The sequence below is a fragment of the Scophthalmus maximus genome, chromosome 3, assembly GCF_022379125.1.
Source record: "Scophthalmus maximus strain ysfricsl-2021 chromosome 3, ASM2237912v1, whole genome shotgun sequence".
Taxonomy (NCBI): domain Eukaryota; kingdom Metazoa; phylum Chordata; class Actinopteri; order Pleuronectiformes; family Scophthalmidae; genus Scophthalmus; species Scophthalmus maximus.
In genome coordinates, this window is record NC_061517.1 from 14,605,001 (window position 1) to 14,622,224 (window position 17,224).

General features: G+C 45.6%; 1 protein-coding gene across 5 annotated transcripts in view; it reads left to right on the forward strand.

Moving 5' to 3' along the window:
- casz1 (castor zinc finger 1) overlaps positions 1–17,224 on the forward strand; it is a 74,923-nt gene that overhangs the window by 24,948 nt on the left and 32,751 nt on the right. For 2 of the 5 annotated variants that reach the window (XM_035645003.2, XM_047330996.1), the window contains exon 1: positions 4,022–4,180. The exons of 1 other annotated variant lie outside the window; for it this stretch is intronic. In XM_035645003.2, the coding sequence (XP_035500896.2) occupies positions 4,102–4,180 (79 nt within the window). In that variant the 5' untranslated portion in view covers positions 4,022–4,101. Of the gene's footprint in view, positions 1–4,021; positions 4,181–17,224 lie in introns of those variants that run through there. 2 more of the 5 variants (XM_047330998.1, XM_047330999.1) reach the window with 1 other exon arrangement.

Sequence of the window (17,224 nt, forward strand, 5' to 3'; positions counted from 1 at the left end):
AAGGTGTATGTACACATTTGTCCCGCTGCAAGGCCCCATTGTCTGCCACATGCTCGGGCTTGGTTTTCTGGGGCCAGAAAGCGCACGTCCCTGTCACTGAGGCTACCTCCCCTTGGCTTTGGGTCAGGGTGACACTGGGCAGGGTGGGGGGGCTGGCGGGAGGAGAAAAAAAATCCATCACCAACACACCCTGCCCCCACAAAAATGAATAAAAATTGGAAAACAACATGCAAGGTCCACCTAATACAGGAACACTTGCAATATGCTGATGTTTTCTTTTGCACACTGTGTTTGCTAAATTGCCTTTGACTGCGTGCATCAGTAATGAAACTTTATGTCCTTGTGGAGAGGGCAGCAAGTCCGTTCCAGTTAGGACCGGGACGATCTCTCCTGTCTGGCTTTTGTAAGATTTTTTTTTCTTCTTCTTCTAATATACGTCCTTATGAATAAATGAAGCCCATGAAGTCATTTTTTCCATATTTGTGTAAATTGCTTTAAAAGCATTTTATCATGTCATAAAAAAGCACAATTGATCTGCTGGGCTTAGCCCATTGGACAGCTGTGTGTTTTGTTAATGGCCACTTTGCTCCAAGCAGCTTATTAAAAAATTTATATAGAAATGCTAAAATTGCATAAATTATTTAGATACAGTAAGCATTTTTCTGTTTTGGTCAGGCAGGGAGGGGCTGTTATCAGTATGGAAATTTACCATGGTATATTATCTGCTGAAATATAGTAATATATCTACCCAGACACATATGTGTCCTCCTCACTACACCCCCACACATGCAGAGGCGCAGGGAAAAAAGTATATATTTTTTGATGACTTCGTTTCAGCAACCACGGAATGTCACCCATATCCTGGTTGATTGTACTTTCGAGTTTTATGATGTTTTTCCATTGATTTGTTTCCCGGGCGCAGCTGCCGACCTCTATTGAGGGACGAACGTAATCAGCGCTGACGCAAATTAGATGGTTATTCGTTTCGAAAATTGACAGAAAAACAATAAAAAAGATGAAATGCTCCCAAATCAATAGATATAATGAAATTCAAATAATCCGAGAGATGAGGTCTCCATGGCAACTGATAATGTGGAAAAGAAAACAATTTAATAAAGGACAGACACGCTTTGAAAACAGATTGGGGAGGGGGGCGGCTGTAAAGCGGGGAGAGGAGAGCAGAGCAGAGGGGAGAGGAGATGGAGGGATAGAGAGAGGGAGGTGGGGAGTAGGAGGGGTGTTTGTGGCTGTAGTGGTTGCTCTATAGCTTGTTTCCCCCGGCGTGTGAAGGATCTGTGTCTGTCCCAAGGACACCGGAATAATTAGAAAAGCTTTCAGGCCAGAAAGTGCAGATTCAGGTTTTAATACACAAAATTATTTCAGGGGCAGTGAATCGGAAAACCATTTGTTGGTGACCTTCCTGAGAGGCCTCCCCCTCCCCGGTACAGGGCAAGATGGAGGCTATGTGGCAGCAGTGCCTGAGTTATGGCATATTTGTGTTTTTATAGAGGCAGGGGGAATGGAGTTGGGGAAGTTGGGAGGGGGATGTGGGGGTAAATGTGTGTGCCTGTGTGTGTGTGTGCGTGTGTGTGTGTGTGTGCGTGCATGCGTGCATTTGTGTGAGCATGAGTTGGGGGGGGGTCATTGGGAGACCTTCATGTGTGTGTGTGTGTGTGTGTGTGTGTGTGTGTGTGTGTGTGTGTGTGTGTCTGCTCTGGCAGGAGTTTGGGCAGAGGGAAGGAGAGCAGAGACGAGGAGGGAGAAAGTCAGGCAGCGAGAGAAAAAAGGGGGGAAGTTGCAGATCCGGCTGTATTTACAGATCAGTTGTCAAAAGGAGCCATTTAAGGGGAATGCGCCCGTCCCTGCACTGTGACAGGCGAGGTGCCTGTTTAAAAAGCAAAAGACAACTATGAACCTGAGCGAGAGATAGTCAAACACAGGCTTTTTCTGTTGAAGACAGACAGAGCAGGGGGTGGCGGAGGGAGGCGAGTGGGTGTTAAGTGACTTCATTTGTAGTCTATTTAAGGTATGTTTTACTTGTCCTTGTGCTGCTCTTCCCAACATCTAATACAGGGGCTGTGTTCTAGTTAGCACAGCGGGGGAATAATGATCGAGTGCATCATTCTTATTTCCTGTAAATACATATGACTTTCCCACATCTGCCTCAAAACGTGTTTGATTTCAGTCTTGCTGTCAAGGGAGATTTTCTACTGATGCAAACAGTGATAAGTCGACCAAAAGCACAGCTCTGTTTCCCTTATTGGCTTATCACGGTTTCACGTATGTAGACTTTCTGGTGGCTTTATTCAACATCCGTGTCCTGCTATTTTAACATCCTATTTTCCTTATTACTCTTTGTCAACGTTTTGACGGCAGTCTGGCTGGGCGTTGGAGCCTTGTCTGTCAACTAGTGCCCTTTTTTGTGTCATTATAAAGGCTTTGTTTGACTCAAATAAAGGTGATCCACCCTCTGTTCAAATGATACCAAACAGCAGGTCCGGGATAGCACGTCTCAAATGCAGATACCCTTATCCTGTTCCAGAGAGCAATAAATGGACAAACAAGTCCTCACACAAAGCTTGGCATTCTAATTACTGTTCTAATATTTTGATAGCATTGGATCCTGATCTGGATCAGTTTTTTTCTGCAGCAATATAATCATAAAAGTTGGGCAACATTTGATAAAAATGCTCTGTGCAGTTCTTTCTTGTGGGTGAAATTAGGTTGTTGCTTACAACACAAATAAAGTGTACAAACATGGGGTCATCCCACTCTTCTGTCTACTTTTAAACAATGGTTTAATTCTGTTCTCTCTTGATTTTTTATTTCTTTTGAAGTATCTTTTCCACCTTTAATTCAGTTGTTAATGTGATGCTGCACACAGAAGATAATTACAGGCTTATTTAGACTCTGATAATTAGATCCCCCTTTCTTTTACCCAGGGGAGTCTGACCTTATTCAAAGGCAAACAGAGATCTGACATTCTTCAGCAGGACAGCTAATATTCTCCAGTATTGATATTGCAATGTGAAAAGTGCCCCACAAGTAGGAGAGAAACTAGAAATTCCCCACTGTGCACTAGCTTAGAGCCTTCAAATCTAACATGCCAGTGTCAATGAACACTGTTTTCTTTTTTTAAATAATAAAAAAAAAACCCCGGATAGAATAGAGTTCTGAAATACGAGAGCCGATAGGCATCCGCTGTGTGTTTGTGGGTTCATGCGCATGCACACTAACACACACACACACACACACACACACGCGCACAGAGCACATGTTATCACTGTCAACAACAGCAGTAGCAAACAGCAGCAGTTGTTCTGTTTGGGTATGTGTGTGTGTGTACGAGTGAAAGTGTGTGTGCTTGTACAGGCCCACAATCTCTCTGGCTGCTGGCGCTGAGGGACCCACTGTAAGTCAATCTGTGTGTTCATATGCTTGTGTGTGTGTGTGTGTGTGTGTGTTTGTCTGAGCCGCTTCTGTACAACACTTCAGGGGCCAGGAGCCAGGACCGAGCCGAGTCGAACAGGGCTGAAAAGGGCCAAGGGCCAAGGGCCAGCTCCCTGCGCACGCCACTCACTTCACACCTGTCTCTCTCTCTCTCTCTCTCTCTCTCTCTCTCTCTCTCTCTCTCGCTCTCTCTCACACACACACACACGCACACAGCTCATACAGCCATGCTGCTTTGGCACAGGGTTCTCATTGTAGCAGTGACAGGAGGGCGCCCGTTAAGTGGCTCTCTCTTCCTGGGGCCTGTGTGCGTGTGCGTGTGTGTGTGTGTGTGTGTGTGTGTGTGTGTATGTATGTGTGTGTGTGTGTTCTTCCCCCATGTGGCTGTGGGGTGGATAAGGGCGATGAAGGACCCCTACTGGTAAAGTGGGTAAACTCGCACAGCCTAGACATCTGTGCTCAGAGAGGCGGGGGGGGCTGGAGAGAGAAGGAGGCAGGGGGAGGGTAAGGAGGGAGGAGAAATATAGACAGCGAGAGAAGAGGACAGAGTGGGAACAAGGAAAGGAGTGAGAAGTAGAGAGGGAGGGAGAGAGAGAGAGAGAGAGAGAAAGAGAGGGAGCAGAGGCTTGGCAGAGAGCAGTTGAGGAGAAAATGCCTTGCTTTGTGGAGAGAATTCTTCCAGGGCAGGAGGGAGAGGTGAGACAGAGCGCAGAGGGCGGTCTGCTGCCAGGTAAGACTCACACACACACACCCCCCACCCCCCACCCCCTACCCCACCCTCACACACACACACACACACACACTCACCCTCTCACACACACACACACACACACACACACACACACACACTGGAGTTGAGTGCTACCTCGAGGTGAACGGGACGGCTACTAGTTGCAGTTGGCATGAGTGAGGCACGCATGTGTAGTGATGTGGTGGGTGGCGTCAAAGTATGTGTGAGTGAGGGAGAGAGAGGGAGAGAGAGAGAGAGAGAGGGAGAGAGAGGGAGAGAGAGAGAGAGAGAGAGAGAGAGAGAGAGAGAGAGAGGGAGAGAGGGAGAGAGAGAGGGGGGGAGAGAGAATGAGGCAGAGAGAGGGAGGAAACAGAGCAGGTGTCATTTTAGTTTTTTGGGGTAGAAAGGAATCTTTTAAGTACAGATGCACATTTGCACCTATAGTGATGTGTTGAATTTATTTTAATAGTGTGTTACTTCCTCAAAAGTTTTGTTGTTGACTTCTTGTGTAATGCCCTATGGCACTCTTCAGTTCCAGTTTTACAATTTATTACTTTTTTTTATTACTTTATACTTTTATTACTTGATCAGCAAAAAATACTGCAATTTTTACTCCACTACATTTATTTGCTTTTTAATCTGAACAGATTCATATTGTACAAATAAAGGATATGGTGAACTTGTGTACAGTGAAGTGTTACAGATAAATTAAATGAGCTCCACCTCAACAAGCTACTACACTTAAATGTTGCCTGCATGTTATAAAACCATTTATGATCATATGTTGGTACTTTTACTTTAATACTTTCAGTTTTTTACTTTTTGAGCACTTACATTTTTAAAGTATTTTTTAAATTATGGTGTTACTACTTTTACTTATGTAAAATTTCTGAATACTTAATTCACAACTAATTACAAATTACTTAATTTCATAGAAATATGTCTTTATTCATATTGAAGCACTTTTCAGGCCATTAATGGATACACAAATACAGTTCATGTGAATTTGAAAAGGAGAAAAAAAATCTAAATGTACAGCTCACAACGCTGAAATTGAAATTCTTTAAAAAAGCACCTTAAAAATCCATCCGTTCTAAAGAAAAGTGCAAATGTTTTCTGATCAGACATGGCGTAATTTGCAGTGTTGGTCCAGATTGATTTGGCTGTTTAGATACAGATGTTGTGATGGAGAGGTTTGTCATCGGAGGGATTTTCCACTCTGCTGGTGTAAAGTGTCTGTCGGAAAAAGAAAAAAAAAAAGTGTCCCTTTCTCCTCCTCGTGTACAATTAGATTTTCTCCTTTTGGTTAGATAAATACTGTCTGTGAATATAAACACAGATTTACAAGTGACCCTGTGGGTGTCTGTCTCTCAAACAGCCCACTGCTGCAGCCTGGGCCTGATTTGTCTTGTGGAGAAAAAAAAAACAGAAAGAAAAGAAAAAGACAAAGCGGAAGTTGGCCGGCTCTAACTTCATGCTTGCAGTTTATTTGTTTTTATAACAAATGGAACCAGCTTCCCGAGTGAAAGGTGAAGTCAGAATTGAATTTGGCTTGCGTTACCGTGGCGATCTGGCAACCGCTCCTGTGTCCCTCAGGACTGCTCCGGTTGCTGTGTGCCGGGCGCGTGTGTTTGTTATTTAACTGGTGTGTGTGTGTGTGTGTGTGTGTGTGTGTGTGTTGTACGCTCCTGTGCATATTGTGTGTATGTGTATTTGAGTAGTGGGTGGTGGTAGCACCGTTCACGAGAGAGACATTTTACTAAACAGACATTTCCCCCTCTGTTTTCACTCTGACCTGGTAGGAGATTGATGACTGAATTGTGGAGTACATGTTAACAGTAACTGGTGATTTATGAAGATACTTAGGGTAAGTGAGGCCGCACAGGCTGGAAGGGAAGAAAAAGATATAGCCTTTTAAGTTAATGCAAAAATATAGCCTTTTTAAGTAATAATTGTTATTGTTATATAACCCTGCAGGGGTTTGGAGAGAGGTCTGACTTAGAGTTGGATGTACACAAAGTGCAAATGTGAACCTTTTCCTGTCATGTACTGTCCTTTTCCGGTACCTTTTAACTTTGAGTCGTTTCAAAAGTGCAATTTAAAAACAAATATATAATTTAAATTAAATATAAGCATTCAGATATGTCAAAAGTTCAATAGATCCATTTTAAAGCACCATTCAAATATTCAAACCGAGAAGAAAAAAAACATTTTTCCTAGATAAACTTCCATGGAAAACTTTTCTTGGATGAACCCTTGCACAGCAACAAGTGCACTGTGTGCTTTGGCAGCCCCCCTTAGCCGAAGATCCCTCCGAAAATCCTCATGCAATTTTGGGGGAATCAGATTCTTTCCCTTTGGTTGGCTCGTGAACCCCTTGATATCATGCACATGGAGAATCCTCCTCCTCCATTCAAATATGAGGCCCAATCCGCTTGGATGTGATCTATAGCGTTTTCAAGGAAGAAAGCAATTTTAGGGAATACGGAAGAGTGTTTCCCCCGGAAGAGGGATGGCTTTCATTTTTTTTTTTTTCAAGGCACCTCTTAGACTGAGTGAAATGTTTCCCCTGTTCGCTCAAGGACGACTTTATTTCTTACCAGGGATTTAACACTCACTCAGTCCCCTCATAAATACAGCGTCCCTCAGCCCTTCGCTAGCCATAACTCATGCACTAACTCTCTAGCTAACTAAACTCATATAGCAGAGCCAACACTTGTTTGTCTTTTACCTCAGCCTTTCTCTCTCCGTCTTCCTCTCCGTCTCCATCCCCCCCTCTCACCTGATTTATACGTGACAGAATCGACTCTGACGATCGTCTCACCAGGCTCCTGTGCTGATCTGCTCGGCCCACTCATGGAGTGGGTTTTAGAAGAAATGTGCATTTGAATATGAGCCAGCCTAATCTCCTTGAGGCTATTTAGAGTGAGCCTAATGCTCCAAGAATGAGCGAGAACAACACCAGAGAAAATGCGGACGTCCCTCTCGGCGTGTCACAACACAACTCAGGTCTCCAAACAACGAAGCGCGTCTTTGATTCGCTGATAAAAATCCCTCTGCGAGGCAAAGGACATAAAAATTCCTACTTTCAAGACACCTGTTGAAGCCCTCAGTCTCCTTGGAAAAGTCGATCTGTGTGATTTTGTCTTTTGCCTTTGTGGCACCTACCTGTGGAACTTAGCGTGTTATCCCATTGGTACAATAAATCGCCGACATACAGCAGCTGATAAACTTTTCGAGCCATTTCACTTCAAGCAGATGAAAGTGCTCAGGTGGGAAATTACAGTATGGTGAAAGCCTTTACTGATCCGGTGCCGACTGGCATTTTGGGAGGAGACGGTCTTTCTGGCGTGGTTCCCGTATTGGTTGTTAGCAGCCTGCTGGTACCTTCTGTTCTCTCTGTTCAGTCCCACTGGCCCGACACTGACAAGTTCTCAAGCATCTGAAGACCCTCTGAAGTCAAAATCGCCCATTTTGATGTCTCATGGCAGCACACGGCGTTTTGTTGTATTTGCGTCTGAAAACACAGGCCCTGCTTGGAGGAATTACCCTCAGCACTCGTTGGCGTTGGATGGGGGAGGAGGGTTATCATTCCCCTATTTCCCCCCCATATCTCCCTGCTCTCCTTGCTGTCCTTTCTTCCTTTTTGATCTCACCATCAAATCTTGCTCGGTCTTTATGAGTGACGTTTACCCGAGAGCGGCTTGGGAAATGGCTGGCTGAAGGAGACGTTTGAGAAAATGCGCCTGAGCAAGCTATCACCTTTGATAAAGCCATAGTTCCACTGGGAGAGGAAGAAGAAAGCCAAGGAGTAAGAGCATTATTGGTAATGAAAAATGCCGTGCAAGTGGGAGCATCACTCTGAACGCAGCCCGTTCAACCCACAATGTATAGTGCAACAGACACTGCTCTCTGCACCGGTACGTCAAACATCTCTCTCTCTCTCTTGTTGTCCCACAATGAGTGTTGACCCAGAGAGCTGATTTGAAAGTGGGATACCACACTGTGCCTTTATTGCACATCAGCTGGGCACCAAATAATCTCATAATACAACACTCGCACATGCACAGCGAGGCACTCCGGTGCCGCCATCAACATTGGCACACCCGACAGCTGCGTGACCAAGTTGGCAAAAGGCTGGCTGAGGCACTGGAGAACGCTGCAAAAGTGGAAGAAATGATGTGGAAGGTGGACGGAGGCGCAGAGAGCAAGAAACGTTCGCTTTAGTAATTAGTACCTCCATAGAGGAGCAGCGGAGAGGACAGCGAGGCAAGCAAGTGCACAAAAGAGGCCCCGTGTGCAGATAATGATGGGGTATCATTGTAGCCCTGACAGCGTTAATCTTGGAGTGCTCCTCCGTGTGAGTGTGTGTGTGCAGTTCCTTCTGGTCGTGTGTGTGTGTGTGTGTGTGTGTGTGTGCTCTGTGCAGCACATGTACATACTGCTGGAGTGTATGGAGTCGTGGTACGGTGCCATCGACTCTCGCCCCGCCAGTGAGACCACCTGACGGCGCAGTTTCCTCCAGCATGTTGACAGTTGCCGCCTCTCACAGCTCCTTGCAGAGAGTCCAGATAATCCACCACCTCTTGCTCCACCTCACAAGAAGCACTGGGATCGACGATCAGCACCGGAACTTGTCTCTGCAGAAGGACGGAGGAAGGAACGATGCAAGCGGGGGAACAAGGGGGGAAGAGCAGTCCAACTTTCTTTGTGCCCTGTTCCTTTTTTCCTCTTCCCATTTGAAGTTGTGAGACGCTCATTTAAGCCTCGCTGCACACCGACACTCAACACACGGGAAAGTGTTATGAATATGTATCAACACAGCATATGGCAGCGGCAGCGCTGGGACTAGGTGTGTCCAGAAGGTAGAGTGCTGCCGATGCATTATTCTCCATTCAAATTACCGGCGTAAGAATGCGGCGGGAAGCCGCGAGGTTGTTCACCACCTCTTTAGACGGGGCAGGAGAAGAACTTGGATCATGTGAAACAGCAGGAACAGATGAGCTGTGATGAGCACAGGAGTAGGCTGGATGAGTTTCCGTGATTCGGTGGCTTTTTTCGGGAGGTTCAAACCCAGCACTCGCTGACACATGCGTGATTAAAAGTGATATTTCTGACACATTAGAATGCGCACGGGAAGTAACCTCCTCTAAAGCGTTCATTATTAGATGCATGACAGACCTGAATATTTATAAAATAGATTTTAATAATTAATAGCGGCAATCTGCTCCCGTAATTCATCAGATTTGCACTTCAACAGAGTATCCGTTTTCACTTTAAAATAATAATAAGAGGAATATTAATGTTGCAGAAATGTAAAACGGGCAGCTGGATAGAGCGCAAATAGGCAAGCGCTCCGTGCTCACTTATGAGGCTTTCCTCCAGAGCGTGTCACTTTTAAAAATAAAATGACATTTTTTAAGCCGTCAACAACGCACCATTTGAAAACCTTCAGCTGTTTGTGCTTGATAGATTTAGTGAGTGGCTTCTCACAAATGTGGCAAGTCACGGAGACAAAGATGCAGGAAACAAAGTGGGTTTGGTGTAGAATGCAAAAGTAGTTGCTGTGGTTTTATCAAAAGCAAATTTATTTGTTTGAGTCAACTTAGCAGCACTTCCTTTTGTATACTGCGACCAAAAATAGACAGCATTCTCTTCTTTTTTTCTGTTAAGCAGCATTGCTTGTTTCATCGTTTCACAGTCATTTTTTTTCTCTCTCTCTCTTTTTTCTTCTCCCTCATTGTGAGCGTTGTTTTATCACACCTTCAGATTCAGTCACGGCACATTCCTCCCTCTACTGAACTCCCAGGAACAAGAATGTTCCCGTTTTAGGTGAAAACTGCCACGTTTGGTTCCGCCCCCAGTTCACATTGAACTTTTCGGGGAAGTGCACCGTTCCAGTGCTGTCACTGACATGCCAGTGTGTTTTTTTCCTCACCGTGGATCAGGTTTTCCTGAGTGTGTTGAAATGCCAGTGCGCTTATTTGGCAGCGTGTGTGTGTGTGAGTGTGTCTCAGAGCAAATGACGTGACCTGCAGCCACGACACAGAGAGGAGCAGAAGGAGCGCACAGAGCACAATGCCCTGCTGTCTACAACCCTGCAAGCAGGCGTGCAACACACCAACAGCCACACTTCATATTGGGTTCCAGCCAATAAACATATGTGTTTAATGCATACCCACCCAATGCATACCCACACTTCCCCAGAAGCACATGGGCACACATACTCTTCACAATGTCATGTATCATCGAAACGCTGATGTTGTCACTTCCATCCTGCCTATCCGAGATAGTAAAAGATAACAAACTGAAGTTCTGGCAGGGGAATCATAGCCACGGGCTCTAAAAAATGCGAATCCCACGAGCAGGAAGACTCGTTCTCATCACTTCCTCTCTCAGCCCGACAGAGAATGTAATTTGATGAAAGTTTAATTGTGCTTCACAAGAAGAATACGCCGAACTTTCACAGTATGGAATGTGATTAAAGAAACTCAAAACAAGAAGTAGGTTGGACAAAGCATCAGCTTTTTGGCGAGACGTGGGTCATTGTGCTGGACAGGTAGACAACCTGTCCAGGATGACATTCGAACGGGCACCTGTGATTCACTCGCCCGCGTAGAAAGGCCAAAAGAGGAAAAGTCTGTCAGGCAGAGCAAACGTTTTAATGGTAGCCAGGGATCGATGTTGTCAGCGCAGGCATCCTGTCTGGAAATACATGCCTTTTTTTTGGGGGGGGGGGGTAATGTCACCTCCTTCTTTTGAAGGAGAGAGAGAGGAGAAAATAAGAGCAAAGGCAGGAGAGGGAGAAGGTGTGAGATGGAGGGAGGTCAGCGAGGCCTCATGCTAATGAATTAGGAAAAAAGCTTTAAAACCATTGTTTTCTGTCCCTCCCAGCCCCCCCCCCCCCCCCCCCCCCCCCCCCCCCCCCCCCCCCATCTGAAAAACAAATTTGAAACGTAACCTTGGAAATCAATTAGGAAGTCCCCAGGAGCGTGAGAAAAAAATAAGGGAAGGTCCACCCTTCTTTTTTTCTTTACTTTCTCTTTACCACCTCTCTTCCACGTAACGGGGGCTTGGATCTGCCCATCACAACACTGCCTCGCGTGAAGGAGGCTTTGTCAGCCGGAGCTTTATTTATTTTTTATTCACGGCGGAAAGCCTTATATGCTGTCAAAATGTCTTAGGAGTCTTATTAAAGAAATGCCACAGCTCATTTCCTTGTAATGCAATTCATATGCCGGTGAAAGGGGGCATGTCTAAAGATCTAAACAGCTTTGCTTTTTAGGCTTCACATTAGGGGTTATCTGTGAGGGCTTGTCATTGATTGACATTATCTGGCCTGACAGGGCCTCATATCAAGGTTAACCTCATGGACAAAAGTGCCACCCGCGCGGACACACAAGCACACACACTGTATCACCCACACCCGTAGTCAAATAAGACACGCTTGCCTCAACTTCCTGTGGAGAGGGGTGCTATGTGTGTGAGCCCGCCTCATCTCTGTGTGTGTGTGTGTGTGTGTGTGTGTGTGTGTGTAAGCCAGGTGGAGATTTCCAGACCTAATTGATAACTAATGGAGCGGCGTGTGCTGAGTTTACCCTGGAGGATTGACAGTGTGTGTGTGTGTGTGTGTGTGTGTGTGCGTGCGCGTGTCCTGTGGAGGGATAGAGGGGGTAGGTGATGGTAAGAGGATGGGGATGACTTACTCAGCAGTCAGGCTCCGGATTCTTGTAAATTAAATACAGTACGGCCCTAAAGAAAAATGACGTGGAGTGACACAAACCAATCCGGGGGCCCCTGACCTCCTAGACGAGCAGGCCGCACACTTTGCTACAGGAGAACGTGTGTAACTAACGCTCATATGAGCACCATACACACACTCATGCACTCACCCCCCCCCCCCAAGAAGGCGCAAAGGCAAAGAGAAATCCCCGTGACCAAAATACAACTGAAGCAGTTAATCTGTACAGATATTAGCTGGAGGGCCCTTCAGAGGTGCACTGCAGAGCCCCTTCTCCGCTAAACTACCCACACTGCCTCGCTGCCGCACCAAGAAACGGCAACCATGAGGGAGGGACGCGGGGGTCGTCTGCTCGTTCACCGTGGTGGTTGGCTCGTCAAATTGCATTCCTGGTGTCTTAAAACACTAGGAGTGCAATTTTGGGGGCTGAGCCTCAACATAAAGCTGCGGGAATAGATGCTCCTGGTTTCTGCCTGTGGAAGCATGAGGCTGCGTGCGGTTGTCTATATTTTAAAGCAAAGTTTCCCCCCCCCCATCCCCCCCACCCTCAACACAAACACTTACAAATTAAGACTTCATCTGGTGCCAGCTGTGGGTCCAGATTTGACGTACAATTTTAACAAGTTAGCCGCGCGTCCCGTGATTTACCCTGAGCAGCAAACTGAATCAAAGTTGGCTGTTTTGGTATGTGGCTGTCAGAATGATTCTTGTCACTCATGTCAAGTAGAGTTGTTTTTTTTCTTTTTTCTTTTCTCCCCTAGACCATTTAAGGTTCGCTTGTCCTCTGCTGTGGAAAATAACATAATTACCCTGTTTGTGATGAAGACGCAGGGCGTATTCGTCCTAAGACTTCAACTTTCCTGTCTGATTGCCCTCAAGTTCCACGTCTTTCCTCTTCCGTCGTCACTTGAAATATACATTGTTTTCTTGGGCCATTGTCCTGTGCAGTCAGCGTGTGTGTGTGTGTGTGTGTGTGTGTGTGTGTGTTGCCGGGGCCGTGTGTGTCCGCCTTTGTCCTGCAGTGTCTTGTTTGTGTTTTGCAGCAGTGCGAGGGGAGCGTGGCACTTGGCTGAGGGCTCGTGTTTGATAACAGCCCGCGGACGGAGCTGAAGTGAAATAGTCCAAACGGGTCCTTCAAGGTCGGCACCCCCAGAAAGACAGTACACAATGTGCAAGGTCACATTCTAGACCAAAAGCAATAAGTGCTTTATTGATAGAAAAAAAAAAAGAAAAAAAAACAACAAGCAGGCAGATGTGCAACCAACTGATTAATAATAAAATAGATTTGTGTGAGAGAGAGACAGGGGGAGGGTAGAGGGCAGAGGGAGAGAAGACAGCTACCTCCTGACTGTATGTCCATGTGTGTGTGTGTGTGTGTGTGTGTGTGTGTGTGTGTGTGTGTGTGCCTACATGCGGGTACAGTATGCTTTGCAGCAAAACATCGATCCTGTAGTGGAACCTTAAAAATAGATAAATAAATCCACTAGAACCCCAGTGGTTCAAAAGAACAAAATGTGACAGATTGGTGCTGTGACAGTTTCCCTGCATGGTTCACATTCTCTGTTCTCGCCTGAATCATTTCCTATCATCACCGCAGTTTATGTGATCTGTAAAATACAGTGTGAAAGTACTGTTTAAAAGAAGAACACAAGCAACTCACTTCTCCTGTTTCGACGGCGATCCGCGTGTCGTATATACAGTGTATCTCATCGGGAACGTGTTTTATGACAGACACAACCGCCACTGTAGGTTCCTTTTTTCCTTTCAGTCACTTTATGAACAATGTGCCTTTTGTGCCGCACCTACCGTGTTATTATGGTTTTATGAAAATAAGCAGAGGGTATTGGACTGTCGTCATCTTTTATGTGCCTTTATCATTCTTTCGCTTGTGCTCACTCTGTCTCTTTTCCCTTCTTGTCCCCAACCTGGCAAACCTGCCAAGTGAGCAGAGCTCTAAAGTGGATCAGTCAGTGGCAGATTTAGATTCGAGGTGGGGAAAGCTAAGTCCCAGCCCCAGCCAAAACTGTCTTGTCAGGAAGACTCTGAGGGACAGGGGGGCTGGGAGATTTCCATATGCTCCACCACCCCCTCCCACGGTAGTCTCCCCCCACCCTTCTTGCTCCTCGGTCGTGTACCCGTCTCTACAGCCCCCTTTTCTAAATCCCCTCTCTATATAAACTTCTCCTCAGATGTGCCCACCCCCAAACCCACATCTATCAACTAGTTGGCAATGGCATTGTTTTTAATCATCAGAACCTCAAAATTATTATTATCGCTTCTGATGCGGCAATTAAAACTTCAGGTCAGAGGCACAACGAGCGGTGATCAGCAGCCGAGCTGAGAAGTTTTAATTAGACGATCAGAACCATTAATGCACAAAAAAAAAGGTGTGCGCTGGGAAATTAACGGGAACGTCTTAATCAGGGTTAGCGACTCCGATGAGGAGTCAAGTGAACAGAGAGCAAAAAACAAATCATTTCCGCACCACTGGGACAAAACTCAATTAAATATGCATGCGGAAAAATGGAAATTTCTCAGCATAGGCTGCACCGACTGTTAGGGAACTGTGGCAAAATCTCACAGCGGGGTCGGCGACCTGCTTATTGTTATTCTTGTGTAATAAAAATGAGAGAGGGGCCAGATGCTGGGGTCTGGGTGTCGTGGCGTAGTTGTCCATCAGTGGCTTTCCGCTTGACATCCTTGCGGCTGCCGCAACCTCTCTACCATGCAGCGGAGAGAGAGAGAGACAGAAAGAGAGAGAGCGGAGGAAAACATTCTCTTCCTGCAAGCCCTAAATTTACAAAAATAAAAAAAACAGGGTAATTTTCAAGTGTGTCTGTGCATGTTTGCATGTGTGGCTCAATGATTTCCCTGAAACACGCATGCCACACTTACTCTCGCACACATGCATCTCCCCCGAGAGCCCGAGACACAAAGGGTTCACTGAGCTACACACGGGGAGCTGCAGCCTTGTCGATTAATCTGCCAAAGGTTCATAAAGTTATAACTACGCCTTTTTTTTTAGAGAGCTAGAGAAACTCTAGCTCTGCATATTGTAAAATAATCCTGAGCTGAGCAGACATCTCCCAGACCCTGTTTGTATTAATTAAGTCCTGATATTGCGGGGTTGGGGGGGGGGATGTTGTCCCTGTGTCAGTCATGTTGAAACTCAGCAGGAATCTACAACAAGTCCCGTACCTGTGTTTGATTAGGTGAAGAGATAAGCCTCAGTTTAAACAAGGAATATCAACGTCTCTTATATACGGACCCTCATGCGTTCTCGCTCCGCACAGAGAGAGTCGGCGCGTTTATCATGCGGCGCTGCATCTCGCATGAACATATAAAGTCAGGTTATTTAATTCTCTTATATGTCGTATAGGTGATTTCACAATTTCCATACGACGATTACACAGGCGCCTTGGACGTAAGCTGCCTCGTCCCCTATGTCAGAACGAGGTAAAGCCGTGGTCCTGCCTGTCGCAACTGTTGTTAACTCCCGCAACCCCTTACCCACCGCTGCCTTGATTATAGTCTGTGCACGTTCCCACAAATAATGCACTTCCAACAGCGTTATTAGGATTTGAAACACCACTTGATTGGGCATGATATCATTCTGGCAAACAAACAGAGAGCCTGCATCAAAAAACCAACAAGACCTCTGGGGTTTAGAGCTATGGAAGAGTACGTCTGTCGGTGCGGCAGGCTAGACTTCAACACAAGCTGTGTCATCCGGCGCTGACAAGAAACAGGGCCCAGAAGAACGAGATGATGCACTTATTTCTGACTGAAGATGAAAAAGAACCTGACCTCGTCCAAATGTATTCAAAATACTTTCTGGACTTTTATTCCTCAGGTTTTGGCCTTATACAGACAGTATATGGCGCTCGCCTGCGGCCCTGCACAGTTTCCAGTAAAAATAGTGTCACAGTTAACGTAAGCAGTTGGAAAAATTAGTTTCAACTGTTGTGTTCAAATTCAAACCTGCCTGTCCTTCCCCCTGCTCCCAGTGCTTACTGAGGTGTCTCCTTCCTTGACAATTAGCACACCAGGCTAAAACAGAACTGTAAATAATGACCAGTGCATGTGACAGTGTTGTTTTTCTGTCTGATATTCATTAATAAGGCAGAATGCTTACTGGACTCTCCGGGAGGTGGGGGAGCTGGTCCCAGAGGGAGAAGTTGTTCTTTCATGTAGGTCCCCGCAGATTTTATCTCATTGTACGCTATCATGCGCACAAACGACTTGAGGTAAACAGCCTATTGTTACCATAGCGATCTCTATTGAAAGCAATGGCAAAAAAGCTGCCGAGGACAGAAACCCTCAGCATAAATAACAGTGTAGACAGCCTCCATAAACCATCGAACCATAGCATGTTCTTCCTCAGGGGAAGCTCGCCATGTTAAATTTGTTTTAAAGGACGCCTTACCTTTTAAACAAAAGTAAGTAAAAATAAATAGGTGCTCAAGATGTCTAATAATTCAGCTAGAGGCCTCAACCAGTAGCACTTGGCCCTCTCCTCGCCTTATTGTTAACAGAAATGTATACATAAATAGGCACTAATGGAAAGAAACAACAGTGTAGGGGTCATTTCCTACAAGGAGCTTGAGATTGCAATGGAAAGGAAATCAGTGGTTAAAGCATGAAATACTGAACACAGTAAACAGAAGAAAAAAAATTACCTCCACTGCAACACCCAAATGACCTCAATCTTCCTTTGGAGAGTATTTCAACAAAAACAAAAAAAGTCTTGAAAATTTATGGCTTCTGCTTCCTAATAGTTTTTCCAGCTGATTTTCCCCCCCAAAATTGCTGACTTCTAAAAGGTGACCCTTTCACCCCTGCCTGCAATTGTCTAACACTAAATTGTACAGTAATGTGCCGCTGATATATGGCCCCCTCAAAACTACATAATTCCTGGAGTCATTGTTTCAGAGAGGAAGCCCGCAATGTAAATACAGTAACTGAGAAAGCATGTGTGGGGGGCAAGGGGGGGGGGCACATTGTCTGGCGTTGGGGTGATCTGTAAACTCCTTCAAATTGTATATCCTCTAATGATTCCACAGCTTTGCAAAAGAAAATGAAAACAGGATTTTATGTTGCGCCAGTGTGATTTACATAATGCCGGCAATGGCTCACACATGATTGTGCTTGGCTTTATGGCCGAGGGAAAATGAAGAGGCTCGTTCTTATTGTTGTAGAAAGTGAATTGAATCTTTAAGATAGAACTTTGTTACCTCTGATACCGTACGTTTTTCTCTGCTGGACTGATGGGTCCACAGCTCAGCATATAGTCCATTATCTTA